This window comes from Arachis stenosperma, chromosome 8 (genome assembly GCF_014773155.1).
Source record: "Arachis stenosperma cultivar V10309 chromosome 8, arast.V10309.gnm1.PFL2, whole genome shotgun sequence".
NCBI classification, from domain to species: domain Eukaryota; kingdom Viridiplantae; phylum Streptophyta; class Magnoliopsida; order Fabales; family Fabaceae; genus Arachis; species Arachis stenosperma.
The window spans coordinates 17,111,219-17,131,970 of NC_080384.1; the positions used below are offsets into that span (position 1 = coordinate 17,111,219).

Below are 20,752 nucleotides of genomic sequence, written 5' to 3' on the forward strand. Positions count from 1 at the left end.
GTTCGTCTAACCTCATCTCTCTGATTTGGGTGATATTGCCAAATTTGAAGCTGTTTTCCAGGGTCTCGTTCCAAAGAATTAAGATCAAACTCATCAGATGCAACTCCTTAAATTTTTGAAAGTTATATCTCACATTCTTCATGATTCATTAAAGTAGAAGAACTATCTACAGATATTAATATTGTAAATGTTATATGTTCTCCTTCTTGAATATTAACATTCCTCTTAAAAAATGCATCAATTCTTTGATTTTTTTTATGATTATTTTATATAAAAATTTGAATATATATCCTATAAAATATGTAAAAAAGAAGTTAAAAAGATAAATATTAAAATTTATAGTATTTATTAGATTTTTTTATTAATTTATAGAAATACAATAATATCAATATTTATTGAATATTTTAATATTTTTTTATCATATAAAAAATTAAATTAAATAAACAATAAAATATAAAATAATATTAAATTACATAAATAAAAATACCTAATTTTTTATATTTGAACTCAAGATAAAATGAGTATTGCTTATTGAATAGAGAACTGTGAAATGCGAATACACTCAGTTCATTCCAAATCCAACATGTTTTGAATGTTTAAAACTAAAAACTATTGTGCAATAAAAATAAGAGATGAAGATTGAACTTTGATATTTTAAGTCATAGTAAAATATTTGAATCAACTAAACTATCTTTTATTTTTTAAAGAAGTATTACTAATTTTTTTAATAAAAGTTCGGGGGACCATGGTCCCCTTGTCTCAACTAAGCTCCGCCCCTGTATGGATATATGTACTTCCAGAATCTAACAATATGTCAAAACTTGGTGTCATATTAATTGATAGCGAAAAATTATTGGCTTTTAGACTTTGGGATTTTTTAGAAGATTTCAGCTATTTTGTCGTTGGCTACAATAATATAATATAAACAAATTAGATATTTTTATACTTAAGTAGCAAGTGGTCCATCAGTCAGCATCATGCACATCAGAGGAAAAATATTCGCCATCATAAATTCATAATAGTTATGAATATAATGATACTACTTCCCTCGAGAATTTAATGGGACAGCCACACTTCCCTTGTTCACTGTGGAGGACCACATGCCTTGAATAACGGCTCCCCCATCATTTTCCAATGAGGTAGTCCTCAAACTCCAAGCACTTGACTGTAAAAAACAATGTTGGTCATAAGATATATGACCTTGTCCTTGTGTATTGTGGATCCTTGGATGTAATAATTAATTTTGAAGAGACAAATTATATGATCAATTGCCATGATTGCATCAAATATAATTCAATTGGATCTGATATTATACAGTATCATTTCCAAATCACTTGACAAAAGAAAGGGAAGAAGAGAAAAAGGCTGGTTTGCTGTTCTTATAAGATTATATCACATATTACCAATCATTTATAATCTAAAGGGGGATTCTGAATCAGCACAGAGAAATGACATTCAAAGCCCACCTCCTTCAGAGGAAGAATAGGAATCCACCCTTCAGGGATATTAGGGCTCATCTAGCTGGTCCTGCAAGAAGTTACACATATAGTTCAGAACTAAGATTTTGATGAATGGACACACATGTGCAAAAGTTAGGATAAGGTGATTATTCAAAATGATGATTTTGACAGATGAATATATTCTGTGATACGGGGTGGGGGAGGCTCTGCAGTCACACTTACCTGGACGTCAGAAGTCCAAAGGGTAAGGTTGTCTCTTAAAAGCTGCATTATAAGCGTGCTGTCTTTGTAGGATTCTTCTCCCAAGGTATCCAGCTCAGCAATTGCTTCCTCAAAAGCCTATGAAATACAATGAAAATCAATATGGTTCATGAATTTTAGAATCAATAAGACTTTGTTCCGTTGCAGTTGCAGTACTGAGTAGAACAAAAGACAAGCATAGGGGACTCATAACCAGATTCTATACAACTGCCGGGCCAAGCCAAGCCAGCCCATCTAATTCACGCCAAAGGCGGGCCGGGGGCAACCACATCTCTTTTTTGTTTTATTTTTTCTTTTTCAAATATAAAAGCCAAAGAAATAACCTAAATTACCAACCAAAAGTTTCCTATTCGAGCAGGCAGCCACAAACTCATCCTCTCTAAACTCTCTATTCTACTCTCGCTAGACTCTCGGTCCTAGCTAGTACCACTACTAGCCAGCACCACCTAGCTGTCTTAGTCTTCAGCTCCTCTCCAGCGACTATTCCCTCCCAAAACTTTCGCAGAAGCTCAGCTCTTCTACAGTGGCAAACCCCTTTCAAGCAGTCACTGCTTCGGCGAGCAGCGCCACCAGCCTCTGCTTCACCTGCTTCAAAATGGCGTGACTCCTCTAGCTAGCAGCCTCAGTTGTTGCTGGCGCAAATCCCTCCCCAGCCCTTTGCTTCAGCTCCCCTTTTTGCATCAAAGCCCTCCAGCAGTCTCTATTTCTTATGAATTTTATTTTTCATCTTAATTAAGCTAGTAACTGTTTTTTTTTCTGCAAAATTTTCCAAAGCAATTGAAAAGGAAAAATGGAAATTTCATCTTCTTTTGGCAGGTGAGTTGGTACTTTCAAACCATTTAGCCTGGCAGGCTTTGGCAAGCCAGACATGCCTTCTTGCCACCCCTAAATACAATAATTATAGATGAGCATTAACATTATTAATCTATTTCATGACCAAAAGAACATTCCTCACAACCTAAAGCGAAAGTGTTTTTTCAACTCTCTACTGTGTCCAAAAGTTTAGAAGGAGGAAAATGCTCTGTAGTATAAAGCTAGACAAGTATGATCTCTAAACAGTTATCACTAAAACAATTTTACTTTACACCACCCACTATTGGTGATAGCAATTTGTTAAAGATTTGTACAAAAAACTGTTTCTAACTCTGTATTAGTCAGCCATGCATGAAGAGCTATTCAGCAATCTTGAAATAACAGTAAGAATGCAGACAAAGTAGCATAACTCTCACCGCACATGAACAAGAAGGTTTCAACTCTTCTGCCTTGATGTGGGCAAAAGAGGTCCGTAATAAGTAATAACTGCCTAATGCAGTTGTAACAGCCACCTCAGGATGCAAATCGCAGTTACAAGCACTGAATACTAGTGCTATGTAATTCATTGTTCATGGAGCTCGACCAGTATCATAGACAAGAAATATAGACAATACTGCCAACCTTTTCATTATTTCCCATCAGCACGGATTAACCGTTTTACAAATGTGAATCTCCAATAAATTTATCACGTTAAGAGAAAACAGATTGCTAAAGCAAACTGAAACAAGAAAAATTCACAAAAAAGTTTCCAGATTCCACCCAAGTCAAAAAGAACCAATGCCTGTTGGTCAAAATCCAATCAAGTCAATGATTCATTCTAAGCGATAAGAACAGAACACTCACTTGAGTAAAGCATTGTGGAATAGAATGTATCCTAAGAAGTAAGAACAGGATAACTGCTTTGACCAAACAAGAAAAAGGTCACAGATACATAAGTTGCAATCTGTTGACCTGAATCTGAATCTGAATCTTTCAAGTTTCAAGCCCACAAACACAGATATATCATGTAGAATCCAAGTAATCAAATAGATAACATCAACATATATTCACTCCACAATACATCAAACAACCAAAAAATCAGATTAAATATTTTTCAAATCCATACCTGTTTAGCCATGCCGCATGCTTTATCAGACTGGTTGAGGATTTCATAGTAGAAAACAGAGTAGTTGAGAGCCAGACCCAATCTTATAGGATGAGTAGGTGGAAGATCCGCATAAGCAATGTCCTTTATTTTTAAAATAATAAACAAAAACATCAATTCAATTCAATCCCCAATCCAAACAAACCCTAACTTAAATCCTCCCTGCCTCCATCCAATAATGATAATAATAATGATTAATCAGTACATCAAAATGATGACGAGACACATTCACCAATTTGCTGACTCCGATAGTTAGTAACTAGCTAACAAACCTGAGCGGCCTTGTAAGAGAGCATGGTGTCCTCAGCGGCGGCTTTGCGTTCATCGGCGGTCTTGAACTCGGCGAGGTAACGGTGGTAATCACCTTTCATCTTGAGGTAGAAGACCTTGGACTCGCCGGCGGAGGCGGAGGGGATGAGATTGGAGTCGAGAAGCGAGAGGATGCTGGCGCAGACGTTGGAAAGCTCAGTCTCCACCTTGGATCTGTAGTCTCTGACGAGAGGCACGTGGTCGTCATTCTTGCGACCTTCCTCCTTCTGCTCGATTGAGGAAACGATGCGCCACGCGGCACGCAGGGAGCCGATGACGTTCTTGTATGCGACGGAGAGGAGGTTGCGCTCTTCGACGGAGAGCTCGGCGGCGGGGGTGGAAGAGAGGACTAGCTTCTGCATGAACTGGACCATCTCTTCGTAGCGTTCTGCTTGCTCAGCTAGCTTGGCTAGGTACACGTATTGTTCCCTGGTTAGATTCTCCGGCACCGTGGACGCCATTTCTTTTCTTCTTCCTCCCTCTCTGTCTCTCTCTTAATCAATCTGAGATTGTTTCTTTCTTTCTTTCCTTTCTGATGTTCTGTGTGTGGAGAGAGAGAGAGAGAGAGAGAGAGAGTGAGTGAGTGTGAGTGTTGTGTGTGTGAGCTGATTGTGTGTGAAGTGCTTTTTTTCTTTTTATGTGGATTTAGAAAAGTGATGCGTAGGATTGAGCTGGCTTAGCGACCGTTCATGAGTTCGAGAGATAGCGTTATACACAATTTTTTATTTACTAATTTTTGGTTCATCTTCTCACTTCTCACTCCTCTTCGAGTCATCTTCCGGTTGACTTACTAATGTCCTAGTTGTGTGAAGGCTCATTTTTTAAATGCTAGAAATTCGAGTATAGTTAATTTTATGTAAAGTTAATAGTTAAGAATTGTTAAATAATTTAATAGATTTAATTAAATTATTATTTAACGGCTCTTAAATATTAATTTTACATAAAGTTAATTGTATTTAAATTTTATATATGTGTTATGCTTTGATATAAATATGGGATGTATTATATTGTAATGTGATAGCTGTTTTTTCTTTTTAAATTAAAAATTAAGATATTATAGGACTTAATTTTTTATGGCATAAAATAGATACAAATAGTATGATTTGATTTATTTTGGCAAAAAATTTTCGAATTTTGAGATATTTAAATTGATAGGCTCAATTTGGACTTTTAAATTTTTTTATTTCAAAAAAAATCAAATCAGTAAATTCGATTTGTGATTTTAAAAAATAAAAAATGTATATTTACAAATTAGACCGTCCAATTTGTATATATATGCTTCTTTTTCGTCCCTCACCTCTTCATACTCTCGTTCTTTGTTTCTAGAAATTACAGTGAGTAAAAAAAATAAAAATTAGATGATAAAATTATGTTAAAAATACATTATTATATTCAAATTTTGTTACAAACATATTGAAGAACTAAAATGTATGATTTTTGAGAAGATATATTCTCAATGTCAAAGAAAATGTATATTTTGTACAGATATCCTATATCAGTATTTGGTGGATTCATTCAATTTTAAACGAAGTACATAACCAATAAAAGCGAGTATGCAAGAGATGTTTTCAATGTATATTGAAACTCGCTCGCAAATATCGTTCATCAAGTTGTATATTAAATTCGAACACATTAAAGCTGACGAAAAATATCGAATGAGAATATTACAATAGTGATAATGGGGAGGAATTTGAAAGCAACTACAAGATTATCAATCTAGATTTGGAGGTCATGTATGCGCTAGAATTTCTTAAATATATGAATGCAGGTATAAAATTAAAATATTTGTTTGTATAATAGATTAATATTATAAATTTAGTTAAATTTAAAGTAATTATTTGACTAGTATGAAAAGGAATAAAATGTTGTCATTATTTATATTATAGATTGATTAATGTGATGTGGAGAATATAATTTATTAATTAATATTTATCTAATTATTTATTTAGTTAAATATAGGATAATTATCTTATTAGATTTAGGCAATTTTATAATTAAATTGTGGATAATTATTTTATTAGAAATATATATACGATTATATTTATATTAATTTATTAAATATTTATTTATAATGTATAATTTATAGATTAATTTTAATTTTAATTTTATTTATTTAATATTTATTTATTAAATATTTATTTTGTGGCATTGTTATAGCAGAACCTCTTGTTGTGGCGGACGATGAATTCGTCGTGGGAATAGAATTGAGTTTCAGGAAGAATGTCATTATGACAATAAATGATTATATCATTTGTAGAGGTATAAACTATCGAGTATATGAGTCAGAACTAATGACATGGTATGCCAAATATATACAGTACGACATAAATTGTGATTGACTTATCAAAGTTAGCATAATCTGCAAGAAGTACTATTGGAAGATAAGGAGATACAACTGTACAATGATAGTCACACTTGTATTAGATCCATTATTTTCTATGACCATTCGAAACTGGATTCTAATACAATTGTAGAAGCAATAAAGCCGTTGGTAGAGACTGACTCTTCTATAAAGATAAAATCAATCTTTGCAAAAGTGCAATCGAAGTTCAATTACACCATAAATTATCGCAAATCATGATTAGTAAAGCAAAAATTAATGAAAAAATTTTCGGAGGTTGAAAAACTTCGTACGATCTACCTTCCTTTGTGCAACCACAAACTAGTGCAAACATCCGGCCTCTAAGGCATCTAACTTCTCATAGTGACTCACTTAAAGATTATTTATCGAAAGACCAAGAATTACAGCCACTTCTTTCAATGTCACAACATACTCACCAATCGAAAGGTGAAATGTGTCCGGGTGTCATCTCTTGATTAAAACTTTTATCATTGTTGACTGACATTAGATTACTCCAATACGAAAAAAAAATAATAATAACCAATTTTTTATAAATGCTCATCTACAATAGAATTGTACGAATTCGACAGCAATAAGTGGTTATACGTCAACATCTGTAAATTTTACAAAACGTAACCAAATAATACATCAAATAAAATTATTCATAAACACTGAATAATTAAAATATCTATTAATTAATTTATATTTAATTATTTTATCACAATTTATAGCCTTAAAAATAGAATTATTTATTATCATTAACATAATTTAATTATAGTTAACAAACTATCATTAATTATCTAAAAAATAAAATAAAACTATAATTAAGTATAATTTTAATAACACTAATATTATTATTAAAAGTAAAGAAAGTATAATCGAGGACGAAATTTAGTTTAGATAATGGGGTCATGGCCCCAAAATTTTTATAAAAGAATGAGTGGTATTAATATAAAAGAATAAATGTAATTCTATTAGTTTAAGTGTCACATTTTTACATTAAATTTTTTGAATTAACTCTCATTTTTTACATTTATTCAATCATTTTTAATTTTAAACATTAACATTTTAGATTTGGATTTCAATAAACTTTCATAAATTAAAAATTTATTCATACAAATTAAAATCTCATTCTCATTCTCATTTATTATTCTCATTATCAACAAAATTTTATAATTTTAATATTGAAATTAGTTGTAATAAAATTAATTTCTTTTATTTATATAATTATTTATTTTACAATAACATCTTGGATTTGGAATTGATTGCACTTTTACAAATTAAAAGTTGACTTATTTATACAAATTAAAACTGATTCTCATGATCAATTAGGTTTTACGATTTTAATGTTAGAATTAGTTGTAGTAAAATTAATTTATTTATCTATATAGTTATTTATTTTACAATTTTAATTCTAAAAATTTTAAAATATTTTATAATATTTATCTATATAATTATTTATTTATTGCCGTATTAATAATAAACTTAAAAATAATTATGTTTATAATTTTTATTTTAATATAACTATTATTATATAATTTTTATGTTAAAATTTTTTGTCCCCATAAAATTTCTTCAAGATCCGCCACTTTGTATAACCCAATACTTTTATTCTATTCACATCTCTTCACACGTATATACAAGGCTAATAGTATTACAATAATAATTAATAATTTAAAATAATTAATTATATATTCAAAATTTTCAAAATATGTAATTTTCATTAATACTAATATTATTATAATAATAACTAACACTAATTCATTAATACTAATAACAATTAATTTATTAAATTAACACTAATTAATACTAAATTTAGTGTTAATAAATTAATTAATAATAATAATTTTATTTTTTAAAATTAGAAATGAGACTGGAATTTACGACCTCAAGGTGAGTGTGAAAAGATTATGTCATTTGAGTTATAGATCGTTAGCACGTATATCTAATTAGTTAATATTATATCAAAAAATTTAAAAACTTAATTATAATAAGTGACTTAATTATATAATTATAATAATAATTAATTAATTAAATCTAAAAATATCTCATTTTCATAACACATAACTAATATAATTATAATAACAATTAATTTATTAATTATTCAAAATATACTAAATTTATTTTAGAAAAATCCCATAATTATATTTAGTTTTTAGCAATAATGAATAAAATTTAAATATATCTAAATAATATTCTAATAATAATAATTATTAAATACACTAAATATATATTTTCTAATGTCTAAACATATGTCAATAACATTAACTAAATTCAGAAATACATAACATAAACATAACATCTCTAAATGCCATATATTAACTATCATTTAATCGCTATAAATAATAATAACTTATAACATTATCACTATTAATTTTTATTAAATCGTATTAAAAATAATTACTTACATAATCAGAAAGATCGAAATAATTAACAATGTAAATAGGATGATTAACATATTTTATTTTAGATTTTCTAAGGGTAACATTCTACCACACAGAGCTTTACGTTTAAGCTATAAAATAGAGGTAGTGTGGTATTATGACATCTAAAAATAAAATATATACATAATAATATTGAAAAGGATACAGTATACGAGGAGTCTTGAAAAAACGGATAAAGCAAAATCGCAAAATAAAAAGCGCAACACTCAAAATTAAGGATTTCTTACGTGCAAAGAAAAATAAAGCTTACAAGCACAAATAAACAAAAAACAGAACTAGAAGGTTAAGAATACAAGATAACAAGCCTCCGACCTCTAAAAATAAAATATATACATAATAATATTGAAAATGATACAGTATACGAGGAGCCTTGAAAAAGCGGATAAAGTAAAATCGCAAAATAAAAAGCGCAACACTCAGAATTAAGGATTTCTTGCGTGCGAAGAAAACTAAAGCTTACAAGCACAAATAAACAAAAAACAGGATTAGAAGGTCAAGAATATAAGATAATAAGCCTCCGACTCAGCCTGCGAAGCTAAGGCTGGCCGGAGAATATTTACATACAAAATATACAACTTTTAACCAAAAGATACATGTTTAAAAACCCTAGTTCTCTATCAAGTATCTAGGAGGTACCAAAATAAAGTAAGTTGTCGGAGAGTTAAATACAAAAGATTATATACAAATATACACCAAAATAATAACCCAGAAACCACTCCGCTGCAGAGCTCCAGAAGCCTACCGAGGTGCCTCTCGACCTGCATCTGAAAAATAACAATATTATTTGGAATGAGAACCGGAGGTTCTCAACATGGTAAAGATACCACACACATAAGATATAAGGTTCTGGTTATGCCAGAGGCAATGCTAAAACACCGACGCTCAAATTATAAAACTTAAAGAAGTAAGTGGAAACTATAAGTCAAGGTGGTTTTCTAGGGATTCCTAACTTTACCAAATCTTAAGCATAATTAAATCCTTAACTTCTCTGGCTTTTTTCCATTCCTCCAACTCCGGTGGATTTACATATACAAACAAGCATACAATGGCAAACACAGATAGAATATAAGTAATGCAGATAACAAGTACAACAATTAACGTATTAAATCATTTAGGCAATCCCAATTAATATACAAGCAAGCAATTCAAACAATATGCACATGATGTATGCCTGTCCTATGACTAATGAGCTCATCTGTCGGTTATACAGCCAATTTGACATGTCTTGTTAGCTAACCATTGGACAGTCCCTTTATACGCTCATCCCCAAGCTAAAAAATAAACCATGGGACGGAACCCAAGCTGACATTGGAGAGACAATACCCCAAACTTAATCATATCCATGGGAAGAATCCCAAGCTGACATGGGGGAGACAATACCCCAAACTCAATAATACTCCATGTGAAGAATCTCAAACTGACATGAGGGAGACAACACTCCAAACTCAATCATATCCATATATGCATGCCCATGGGGGAACCTGAGAAGTTAAAGTGCCCAGTCACAGTGGCGGAGCCACGTTATGAGCAAGGGGGGCAATGCCCCCCCCCCCCCAAACTAATAAAATGTATGTATAAGTTTTTAATTTTTTAGTTTAATCCCTTTTTAATTTTTAATTTTTCTTTCTTCTTAACTTATATTTTTCATGTTAGCCCCTTCTAAAATAATTTCTAGCTCCGCCCCTGCCCAGTCACATCTTACGTACAGGGGGTCAATGAATGTCTCAATAATAATTCAATCATATCTCATAAATATCATTTTCATTCTCAACAATAGTTCATAGCTCATCTCATCATTCTCAATTAATTAACATCATCAATTGTCTCACACATCATTCTCAATATTACTTTACTCTCTTAATTGCCTCATATACCACTTTCATCATCTTTATCAATCAGACACTATCTTCTCTAACTACATATTACCTTTTAAAAATCTTTCTTCATCTCCAAGTTACTACAATTTCCTAACTTTATCCTATTACTAGGCTTACTAACAAGATCTAGCGCCAAGGAATGAAAATTGATACAAAATCAAATCATTTTTAACGAACCAAACTCATTTCCAAAACTTTAAAGAATTAATTTAACAAAACCAAATAATAATCCAATCAAACAATAGTCATATTCATTCAAAACATCCAGACAATACATAAGACCTACATAATCACCAGAAATTATATTTATCACATCTATATCCATTTATAACAACTCCAAAATATAAAATAAGCTTTTTAAAAAAACACCCCTACGTCGAAAAGTCGAATCCATAAGCTAAACGTGTCATAAAAACCCTTTCTGTCAGCCCGAAATCAACTGCAGCTCCAACCACACGTCTGCTCACTTCCGCAATGGCAGAAACGACTTTAATATAAAAGGCAATCTCGATAACTCAATCCTAAAACATAAATATCACGGAAGCCTTAATAACGCATAACGAAAAACTAACGGCGGAATTCGAAATAAAGTACACTTACGGTAATAGCAGAACAGAGCAGTCGCAATCTCAAGCTGACCCGGCGGCAGCTTCGACAGCGGCTAGAATCTCCGGTGGTTCAACAACAACCTTAATTTGACATGCAATTCCTTGGAACTCAACCCTACGGTACCAAAATCTTAGAAACTCTAACAGGCTATAACAGAATATTGATTTCAAGGGCTTGAACATGAAATGCTTACCGAGGAGACAGGGATTCCACCGGCGGTTACCGACAACAGCGGCTGTGGCGGCGGTGCCGGCAGCAGACGACAGAACGCACAGCAGTGACTGCGAACCCAGCACGGCTTCCTCCCCCTCATCACGTTCTGGTCCTCCTCCTCCGACGTGCACGGTGACGGCAACGACCTCCATCTACGTCAGCGGCGGTGACTAGTGCAACGGCGGTGGTTGGACACAGCTCCTCCAGCTCGCGTCTCCGGTAGCAGCAACTCCCCCTCCTCTCGTGGTTCTCTCCTTCAACTCCGATCTTTCCCCGCGACGGTGACAACGGTGATTCGGGATGAGGGCAACGGCAGCGGCGACAACAAGATGCGAGGCAGCCCCCCCCCCCTCTCTCTCTCTCTCTCTCTCTCTCTCTCTCTCTGATTCGACGGCGACGGTGGCTCCCAGCCCCGCCGGCACCGTCCCCTTCCCTTCCCCCTCTTCTTCTCGACTCTCCCTTCCTCCTGTGCCCCCTTCTTCTTTTTTTTTTTTTCCTTTTTTTGTTTCTTTCTTCTGTAGGTTAGGTTAGGAAAACAAAATGAATGGCGGCTAGGGTTAGTTTAGGGGGGTTAGGGTTAATTTGGTTAAAGTTAGGGTTTGGATATTGTTTGGGAATATTTGGCTTTAGTAATTTTAATCAAATTAGGATATGTTTTATTAATTTCAAATCTAATTTAATAATTAAAATTACTTAAAAAATATTATTCAATTATCAATTTGTTAATTAGCATTTAATTAGTATTCCAATTTAAAATTAAAAAATAATATGACTAATTTTCTTTATTTATAAAAATTAAAATATTAAATTTCAAAATCTCAATTATTCAACTAAATCATTTAAAATTCTTATTCTTTTACAACTGTTAAGTTATATAATTTAAATATAAAAAATTATTCAATAATTATAAGATTAAGTAAAATTTTTAATTTAATTATTAAAATTTGATTTAAATATTTTTAATAAATAATTTCTAAAAATAAAATTTTTAATAAATAAATAAATTGAAATTAACTCATAATAATATTTTTCTAAAATTCTGGGTTTTATATTGTCTCTCTTTTTTTTATTGGCAAAGCTTCGCAAAAAGAGAAGTTAATGGAGGGAGAGAGGGATAATAAAACTGGCGAGAAAATGGAAGGCAGCTCGGTGGAGGGGTGCACATGGCCTGCCCCGACCTTGAATACTTTAGGGGCTATTTGGCGTGATTTCATCGAGTCTATGGGTCTCAAAAGTAGGCCCGGTCATTATTTCGGATCGGGTATGGGTCAAGGCGAACCCGACTTTACTCGACCCGTGTGCATCGTAAGGTAACTAAAAAAGATATATATATTTTTTAAACTTATTTCAATATTATGTTATATTAATTATAAACTTATTGTTTTATTTTTAATCACACTTGTTGAATTAGAAAATAAATCAAAGAATCATCAAATTATAATTTATGAACAAATTCAAGTTCAAGTATGAATATCAACTTTTCGGTAACAAGTTTCTTCTTTATAAATAAGTGCATTATAAATAAGTTTCTTTATAAATTTAAAACTTAAAAGACCCGGTTTTTATCCGATTTAGAGCTGGTATAGTTGTGGCCCGAAAATGTTTAAGTTTTATCGGATTTAAGGTCGGGTTAGGGTCTAAAACATATACCTAATGTATATGTAAGACCGGGTCTGGGTCCGGGCAAACCCGATTTCACCCGACCCATGAACACTCCTAACTCAGTAGGTTATTTACGTGACAAGTGGTATTAATACACAAATCAGACCGTTCAATTTGTGTACCTCGGTTGGACCATTCGTTTTCTTCTCCTGACAATAGGAACCGTCTGAGTTGTGTTTAGTCTGTTTCACAACGACATTAAACATGCAACACTCTAATAACATTGCATTATACTACTCTCTTATCCATTTCAAAATTAAAAAGATGTTGTGTAAAAGTTTTGATTTTTTTTACTAAAAATAAAGAGACTCGAACCTGCAACTTTAAATATGAAAGCTTTGTTATTCATTAAAGTTTTTAGTATTTAGATTTATTTAAAATAGAAAAAAATATTCCAATGCAATAAAATACATCTGTATAAATTTAAAAACAAAAGATTTAAATTTATTTCTATTTTTATTTTTATCTTTACTCATTAAAAAATTTATGTTTTTTTATAATTTATAAATACTGTTTGACTTTTATATGAATAAAATGTTTATTTCTTCTGTACAAAAATTTTTCTTTTTTGTAAAATTTATTTTGTACAAATATAAATAGGAATATAATTTTTTCATTCAATTTTTTTAATTGTTTTATAAATTTTAAAATAAAATAAACTATTAATATTAATTAATTTATCCGAAAAAAATTTACTTTATACTTATAAAAAATAAAATTTTATAAATAAAATTATCTAAACTATAAAAAATTATCTAAAATTTTCAAATTATCCATTCTTAACCTAATCCAATCCCAAATTTCACACCAGCAGCAGCAGCCATCAACTCCACCCCTCAATCTCACTATCACCACTGGTCCATTGCAATCCCACCGCATCTATCATAGGTCTCTCTCTCTCTTTCTCTCGTTTGCTTTAGGTTCCGCAGCACCAAAAAGATGTTTTTTTTTTTTTTTTTTTTTAAGATGGTGGTTGTGAACCCCACACTTCGTGTTTCATCATCATTTCAAGCTTCTTATCTGAAGAGCCTGCGATTGTAGGTCGATCTGCTGCCATATCTGTTGTGCGTCGAAACCATTGATGAGGATGAAGGTTTGCTATGAGACGCGGTAGGGCTTTTTTCCTCCGATTGCATCGTCTCATTCATCTATCTCTGCTCCGAAGCTGCTCCGTTGGTTAGTTTTTTTTTTCAGTTATTAATTATTGTTTTTTTATGCTTAGTTTATTCAGTTTTAATTTAGGTTTAGATAAATTGTTTATGTTAAGTTGATGCTAATTTGATAAATTGATGATTAGATTTACATATTAGATAACAGGTTCTGTGACTGTGACTGTGAATCTATTTAGATTATTGGGTTAGATGATTAGTTATACTGATTCTTTTATGAAACATTTATGCTAATATGATCATATTGTTTGATTTGTATCCCTTTTTCTTGATGCTTATTTCCAACTCATGGGCCTCAATTGTTTGTTGAAAACTTTTGGAATTTACTGCAAGTTTATGCTGAGCCTGTTGTGAATTCATGTTATTGTTAAATCACGCATATGCTGATTGATGTTTTAATCAAATCACACGCACACTCAGCATCTTGTTTAATTTGCTCAAATGTTGCGAGATTGAAAATGGTTGGAAAGAAGCTGGGATTTTTTCAACAAGAATCCTTTTTCATGGAGTTTGAGTTCGTTGTATTGCTTAAAACAGAAAAGAAGAAGGGATTTTCTAACAAGCTGGGATATTGTTGTGGCTTACTGCTTATTACTACTTTTGTTTTCACTTTTAATTTGAGGTCACGATTGTTTCATCTCTGTTTTAAGTTCCTCAATCTGTATTGTATTGATTGATTAGGAAACCTGTTAATTGTTATAATTAGGAGTAACGATATTTATTAATTAATTTGCTTTCTTGTAACTTCTAGGTCCATTTATGAACTAGTTATTGACACTTTTTTCTATATATATGATCGCTGGCTAATTTCTATATACTTATTTAGCTTAAAACCAGCAAAGCTTGTCCCTGTTTGTGAGTTGTGACAAAAGCAGGGTTAAGATTTTGTATGCAATGCAAATCTTATTATATAACCTTAAGACTTAAAAGGTTATACTTTGTATTGGTGCCTTAATGATTGATTACATTGATGCCTTAATGTTGAGATGTTTCTTTTTTGTATTTTCTTATGATCACCTGAATTTTCAGTCCAAAATAATGTGCTGTTTGTGTTATACCTTGTCATCACTAAGCTTTACTCTATAGACACTTTGGTAAGATTTATATGACATTAACAATGTGATTGTGACATATATGATGGTTTTGTTGCAGCAATGGTGATGTGCGTATAAACTGGACCCTTGTTACTGCCAAAGGAACCACACTGAAAAGTGGAAGAGATAGATTAAAGGTAACTTAGCATCACTTGAATGACTTTAGATACTTAGTTCATTGTTTTTGCTAGGTAGTACTAATTTTTTTCAATACATTATTGAATATTGTGATACGATTGTTCTGCATTTAATTACTATTTCTATTTACTGTGTTGAATCTTTATTCTGTTTTGTTTATTTATTTTTGTATTGTTGTAAGTTGAAGAACCAGTACCAGTAGTTATATTTATGTGCAGTGTGCAAGATAGATGCTAGTAGAGTACAACAATTCCCCATTCCCAATCAGTGAGAGCAATCGAAACCTAGGCGCCAAATTCGATATGTTGAAATGTCTTTATTGTCTGAAATTGCAAGTCCCCGTAGCCTCTGCAAAACTTAATTGGTTCATTCTATGTCTTATAGATACAGCAGCAATATGCCTGTTTTTTTAAATTTTACCTTAAGAAGTCATTTGTCGTTGAAAACAAACCATATCTATCTATTCTTTTTGGGGTTGTGAATAATTTGGAATTGTAATGGGTTAACCTTGTCAATTGCACATTCATTGTGTGCTCCTTGTGCAGTTCATGATCCTGGAAATGTGGAGTTGAAGGGTGATGAACACTTTGAACATGGAAGTACAGTTCAAGGTTCACAATCCACAGTGATTGGTTCCCTTGAAAGTCAGGTAACGATTCAATAAACTTTTACCTTTTCCCTGTTTTTTCTCTTACTTTGCAGTAGCTTCATTTCATATTCATCATCTTTGTAAAGATATCTAAAAATGTTTTACCATAGCTCATGTCTTTTCCTGGATCTTATACGTGTCTCTCTTTGCAATAACGTGAAGTTTGTTCCCTTTTAATTTTTCCTCATTTCCTTTTTATCTGCTGTATTTGAAATCCTTCGTATGTTTACGCAGATGCTACTCTCATTTGTTTTTTAATTCCTTGAAGATAAATCATCAATGAATGATGTCCTTTGAGATGATAGGGATGTGCCTATAATCGTCATATTTCATGAGAACCTCAGGAACTTTCGGTAGCAAGCACAGCCGTGTCCCATCAGTATCATCATCATCTGTATCTTCTTCACTGCCATGGATATCTCCCCTTAAATTAGCAAAACCTCTAGAACCTAAACTAGACCCTCCTCCTGAAACCAGTGGCACTCCCCCCGAATCTCGGAAGAAACACAAATATATATCTCATGAATCTGCCATCAACTTGATCAAACGAGAAAAAGACCCACAACATGCCTTGAAAATATTTAATATGGTATCAGAACAAAAGGGATTTAATCACAACAGTGCTACATATGGAATAATACTCGAAAAGCTTGCTCAGTCAAAGAAGTTCCAGGCTGTTGACCGGGTTCTGCATCAAATGACCTATGAAACTTGCAAGTTTCATGAGGGTATATTCATTAACCTCATGAAGCATCTTTCAAAATCCTCCTTACATGAAAAAGTGCTTCAGATATTTTTCTCCATTCAGCCAATCGTTCGGGAAAAGCCCTCGCCCAAAGCCATTAGCACTTGCCTCAATCTCCTGGTTGATTCGAATCAGGTTGATTTGGCACGGCAATTGCTCTTGCATGCCAAGAGGAGTCTTACACATAGGCCCAATGTCTGCATATTTAACATCTTAGTGAAGTACCACTGCAAAAATGGGGATCTTGACTCTGCATTTGAAGTTGTAGAAGAAATGAAGAACTCCAAGTCATCCTATCCCAATTTAATTACATACTCAACCCTAATGGATGGCCTATGCCAAAATGAAAGGCTTAAAGAAGCTTTTGAGCTTTTTGAGGAAATGGTCTCAAAGGATCAGATTGTACCTGATCCCTTGACTTATAATGTTTTGATCAACGGATTTTGCCGTGGAGGTAAACCTGATCGTGCTAGAAATATAATCGAATTCATGAAAAGCAACGGATGCCATCCTAACATTTATAATTACTCAGCCCTGGTGAATGGATTATGTAAAGTAGGGAAACTGCAAGAGGCAAAAGGGGTTTTGGATGAGATGAAGAGCTCAGGCTTGAAACCGGATGCAGTTAGCTACACTGCCTTGATTAATTTCTGTTGTAGGAACAAGCGAATTGACGAGGCTCTAGAGTTGCTTGAAGAAATGAAGGAAAATTCATGCCGGGCTGATACTGTTACATTCAACGTAATACTTGGAGGCCTGTGCAGAGAAGAAAGATACAAGGAGGCTTTGGATATGCTCGAGAGACTTCCGCTCGAGGGCATCTATATGAACAAAGGTAGTTACAGGATTGTGCTGAATTGTTTAACCCAAAGAGGTGAGTTGAAGAAGGCAAAGGAATTATTAGATCTAATGCTTAGTAGGGGGTTTGTACCCCATTATGCTACCTCAAATGAATTATTGGTTCAACTTTGTAAGGCTGGGATGGTTAATGATGCTGCTATGGCACTCTTTGCCTTAGTGGAGATGGGATTCCAGCCAGGATCTGATTCCTGGGGGCATTTGATTGACCAAATTTGCAAAGACAGAAAACTGTTGTATGTTTTTGAGCTGCTTGATGAGCTTGTGATATCAAATTCATGATACTTATAATTTAGCTACCTTATAATTAAGGTAATGCATTGTGTTTCAGAAATAATTCCTGCTTAGAAATATGTGTAAATGTATTTTTCTGTAGCAAATGTGTGTCCATTTTAAACATGGGTTAGGATTGAGTAAAATGAGTAGAACTATATTTAGCTTTTGCTTTTAAAATATACTGTGTCAAGGATAATATTTAGCAAATGTGTGTCCATTTTAAACATAGTGTTTAGAATGGTAAATCGAATTAAGCTTTTGCTTTTAAAATATACTGTGTTGAATTTGCTTCATCGATATTTAGGCTTTTATTTCCCAAGTCCTAACGTAATTAAAATATACTGAGTCAAGGATAATATTTCTTATTTTTTATCGTTAAGTAGTTAAAATGTAATTGGCTAATTACGTAAGACTAACGTAGCATATCATCACTATCAGGGTTTTATTATTATTATTACCAACGTCATCAATATTAAGCGTTTTCCCTAATGTATTAGGGTAAAGTTGGTACTTTGCCCAATAAAATTTGAGAAAGAATGGCCCAGACTTATGTCATGTTAGGCCTAATTGAGCTGGCCCAGCTTTGTGAATATACGACAAAACACTGTTTTAAATATTTTGGCAAATTAATTGAAATTTAAATCTTTTAAAAGTATTGAATTTTATTTTAAAGGATAAAATATAATCTCTCATAATTTATTTTATAATTAAAATAAAAAAATAAAAAAATCAAAAGTAAAAAATTATATTTTATTTTTTAAAATAAAAATTAAAAAATTAAAAATTCAAATTCAATTAATTGATGTAAAGTTAAAGCACCAAAAACAATAATTTTCGATTTTTAATATAATGAAATACGAAGATGCGCTGTCAATTAATAAATTTAATTCATCTACCAAACAAAAAAGTATAATTAGTCTAATATAAAGCAAAGCTTTTATTTAAGTATTTTATATTTCATATTCATGTTTGAATTGATTATCATGTTATATTATTCTCTTCGTACATAAAAATTAAAAAATATTATACATATACAAAAAGCAGTCAACTTTTGTTTCAGTTTTTTATATTTCATATTCATGTTATATTATTATTCTCTTAGTACATAAAATTATTTTTTAAAAAACATTATTTGTATTTCTCATTCACAATGCACCCATCCCAACATTAGCAACCTGGCATATTCCTTTGTAACACTATTGTTTTATTTGTCCATAACATGAAAACGTTATCCTTTCTTAATTTAATTGAGTAAGGGTACATACTCTCTCTCTCTAGTAAAAACTAAAAACAATTCTTTTATCTCCTAATATTTTTATAATTAACTTTTAAAGAAATAGATTGACAGGGCCAAGAAATGAAAACTAGCTATCTCCCTCGAATATATATACCCGATGTGACACAAGTTTAGCTGGGTTCAACACACCACAAACAAATACACTCACATTTTCTTTGCTTTCAAAACTATATTTATAGAACATATAAATAACACCAACAAATTTGGTCCCAAAATAAAATCTATTGCACTCTTGTCTTGTTCCCCGGTGAACTCGTCACCTCTGGATCTGATGCCGCTAATTTGGAAAATGACAAGGTCAAGTGGCAATCTCGTAATTTTGCAACATATCTGGACCCATTTTGGTGAGGCAACAGATACAGGCTATTCCACCAACCAATCAGCGCTTGACCCCGCCGAATATCGCCGCCACCAACAACCACAATCATCTATCCCCATCTAATATAAATCTTATACTTAAAGGGCTTTTTTTCCTCTTTTCTTTTTTCCTGACACAATTGATACACAATTATTTATCTATCTAAAATCATATATTATATAAATATAAATCTTATATACATTTAAAAAATTATGTTGATTTACTTGAATACCATAAATCAACACTAATTTAATAGAGATATTTTTTTTTGTTGTCCACAGTATTCCCTAATTCGATAGGTCAATGACTAATTAATCGCGAATTAAAACTCTATTTAAGGGGTCTGTCGCTGGCTAATGGGTTACTGCAGGCACAAGACGTGATTCGAACTCAGACACTTGCTTAAGCGGACGAGTGAGCTAATTACTCGACCAACCTAAATTGATTAATTTAATAGGGATAATATTCATACTCTATCCCAATAAATAAAAGATAAAAGGCCTAACAGAAAAGATAGTCTTCTTTATGTGATTTCTTTAAAGAGGTAGAACATTAGTAAAAAGGATAAAGCTTTACCTACACAAAACAGGTAATTATTCATGAAAATTTCGACTGAAATCTTTATCTTTTTTGATAAGATAAGTTCTAATAAACTTCTAAAATAAAGGAAACAATTATCTATCAGAAAAGATATAACTACTCTAACAAAGGTGATTATCGACTCTACTATAAATATACTGACCCGTACCACCTCCTACCTCCTCATGAAAAACTCGAACACGCGACACTTAGACATTAAGAGTTCGGACACTGCCATATTAAAAAATTTGGACCTTACATTTAGACTCAAATCAACTTTTTAGGTAACCCTATAATAAATATGTTAATAAATTAATGTTTTTAGTGAAAAAAATTTAATTAATGTTAACATAAATATAAAGTAAATAAAAAAAGTTCGTGAATTAACATTGCTCTAAAAAAATGTTTAATGAAGTAAAAAGACGAAAGATTTAATCATTATTAATATATTTTATA

At 32.0% G+C, this 20,752-nt stretch overlaps 2 protein-coding genes and 1 long non-coding RNA gene across 8 annotated transcripts; 1 reads left to right on the top strand and 2 right to left on the bottom strand.

Moving 5' to 3' along the window:
• Nucleotides 1-917: 917 nt before the first annotated feature.
• Nucleotides 918-4,607, bottom strand: LOC130944390 (14-3-3-like protein B). 2 transcript variants are annotated; one of them, XM_057872701.1, is made up of 5 exons: nucleotides 3,951-4,607; nucleotides 3,640-3,762; nucleotides 1,683-1,799; nucleotides 1,467-1,527; nucleotides 918-1,165 (listed from the first exon to the last, which is right to left on the bottom strand). In XM_057872701.1, the coding sequence occupies exons 1-4, from the start codon at nucleotides 4,446-4,448 to the stop codon at nucleotides 1,507-1,509; spliced, it is 759 nt and encodes a 252-aa protein (XP_057728684.1). In that variant the 5' UTR covers nucleotides 4,449-4,607; the 3' UTR covers nucleotides 918-1,165; nucleotides 1,467-1,506. The 2 variants fall into 2 exon arrangements, with proteins under 2 accessions (XP_057728684.1, XP_057728683.1); XM_057872700.1 differs by lacking the exon at nucleotides 918-1,165 and having other exon boundaries at nucleotides 1,257-1,527.
• A 4,634-nt stretch (nucleotides 4,608-9,241) lies between these two features.
• LOC130944530 (uncharacterized) lies at nucleotides 9,242-11,995 on the bottom strand. Of its 3 annotated transcripts, XR_009072058.1 has the most exons (4): nucleotides 11,452-11,995; nucleotides 11,250-11,372; nucleotides 11,025-11,170; nucleotides 9,242-9,536 (listed from the first exon to the last, which is right to left on the bottom strand). It is a non-coding gene; the product is annotated as an uncharacterized LOC130944530 (long non-coding RNA). The 3 variants fall into 3 exon arrangements; XR_009072057.1 differs by lacking the exon at nucleotides 11,025-11,170 and having other exon boundaries at nucleotides 11,452-11,970; XR_009072056.1 differs by lacking the exon at nucleotides 9,242-9,536 and having other exon boundaries at nucleotides 9,543-11,170; nucleotides 11,452-11,971.
• A 769-nt stretch (nucleotides 11,996-12,764) lies between these two features.
• LOC130944529 (pentatricopeptide repeat-containing protein At5g18475) lies at nucleotides 12,765-18,193 on the top strand. Of its 3 annotated transcripts, XM_057872880.1 has the most exons (6): nucleotides 12,765-12,781; nucleotides 13,948-14,021; nucleotides 14,175-14,309; nucleotides 15,455-15,533; nucleotides 16,080-16,183; nucleotides 16,418-18,193. In XM_057872880.1, the coding sequence occupies exon 6, from the start codon at nucleotides 16,515-16,517 to the stop codon at nucleotides 18,066-18,068; it is 1,554 nt and encodes a 517-aa protein (XP_057728863.1). In that variant the 5' UTR covers nucleotides 12,765-12,781; nucleotides 13,948-14,021; nucleotides 14,175-14,309; nucleotides 15,455-15,533; nucleotides 16,080-16,183; nucleotides 16,418-16,514; the 3' UTR covers nucleotides 18,069-18,193. The 3 variants fall into 3 exon arrangements, with proteins under 3 accessions (XP_057728863.1, XP_057728862.1, XP_057728861.1); XM_057872879.1 differs by lacking the exon at nucleotides 12,765-12,781 and having other exon boundaries at nucleotides 13,925-14,021; XM_057872878.1 differs by lacking the exons at nucleotides 12,765-12,781; nucleotides 13,948-14,021 and having other exon boundaries at nucleotides 14,068-14,309.
• The last annotated feature ends 2,559 nt before the right edge of the window (nucleotides 18,194-20,752 follow it).

Excerpts from the sequence above, each read along its gene's own strand:
- LOC130944390 (XM_057872701.1), bottom strand. The coding sequence starts at position 4,448 with ATGGCGTCCACGGTGCCGGAGAATCTAACCAGGGAACAATACGTGTAC. Across the intron at positions 3,763-3,950 it reads TCTCTTACAAGGCCGCTCAG|GACATTGCTTATGCGGATCT; the intron begins GTTTGTTAGCTA and ends TTAAAAATAAAG. Across the intron at positions 1,528-1,682 it reads TTTGGACTTCTGACGTCCAG|GACCAGCTAGATGAGCCCTA; the intron begins GTAAGTGTGACT and ends AACTTCTTGCAG.
- LOC130944529 (XM_057872880.1), top strand. The coding sequence starts at position 16,515 with ATGAGAACCTCAGGAACTTTCGGTAGCAAGCACAGCCGTGTCCCATCA.